Genomic DNA, 501 nt, shown 5'->3' on the forward strand with positions numbered 1-501 from the left:
GAAGTGCATCACCAGTCGGGAAATCGGCACGGCACCCCACGCGAATCTTAGCCCGGTGCACTTCGAAAAGATACGATAACTGCGGGACCCCGAAAGCGCGAAAGGCGAGACGAGATCTTCATCGACCCTTTGCGTGAACACGGTACTTCGGCGTCTGTCAAGCAAACGAACATATCGCGAACTATTTTTCTTTTTTTTTTATAAAGGGAAGTCAGCGACACATTGCTCAGCGAATCCCGCGCAGGCAGGCATGCGCGCGCGAGCAACACACACACACCAGGAGGACGACCCCACGTAGCAGCGTGTCTCCACACACACACTTCTCGACCGGCAGTCTCGCTAGAAAGAACAATAACACCAAGGGGCACGCTACCCAACGCCGCAGAACCCCAGAGGGGCACGCACCGCCCAGATGTGTGCACCTCAGGGAGCGCACACTTCCAGCGAAATAACAACCACATTACCCCCAGAAAGTCACACTCGATACCAAAAAAAAAAAAA

General features: G+C 54.1%; 1 protein-coding gene across 1 annotated transcript; it reads right to left on the bottom strand.

Moving 5' to 3' along the window:
* Window positions 1-47: 47 nt before the first annotated feature.
* On the bottom strand, window positions 48-461 carry TEOVI_000791500 (uncharacterized protein; the record flags this gene model as incomplete). The annotated part of the gene is made up of 1 exon (XM_067223403.1): window positions 48-461. One exon carries the CDS (start codon window positions 459-461, stop codon window positions 48-50), a length of 414 nt encoding a protein of 137 aa, XP_067079504.1.
* Window positions 462-501: the final 40 nt, after the last annotated feature.

The sequence above is a fragment of the Trypanosoma equiperdum genome (assembly GCF_001457755.1).
Source record: "Trypanosoma equiperdum strain OVI genome assembly, contig: ctg_1863, whole genome shotgun sequence".
Classification (NCBI taxonomy): domain Eukaryota; phylum Euglenozoa; class Kinetoplastea; order Trypanosomatida; family Trypanosomatidae; genus Trypanosoma; species Trypanosoma equiperdum.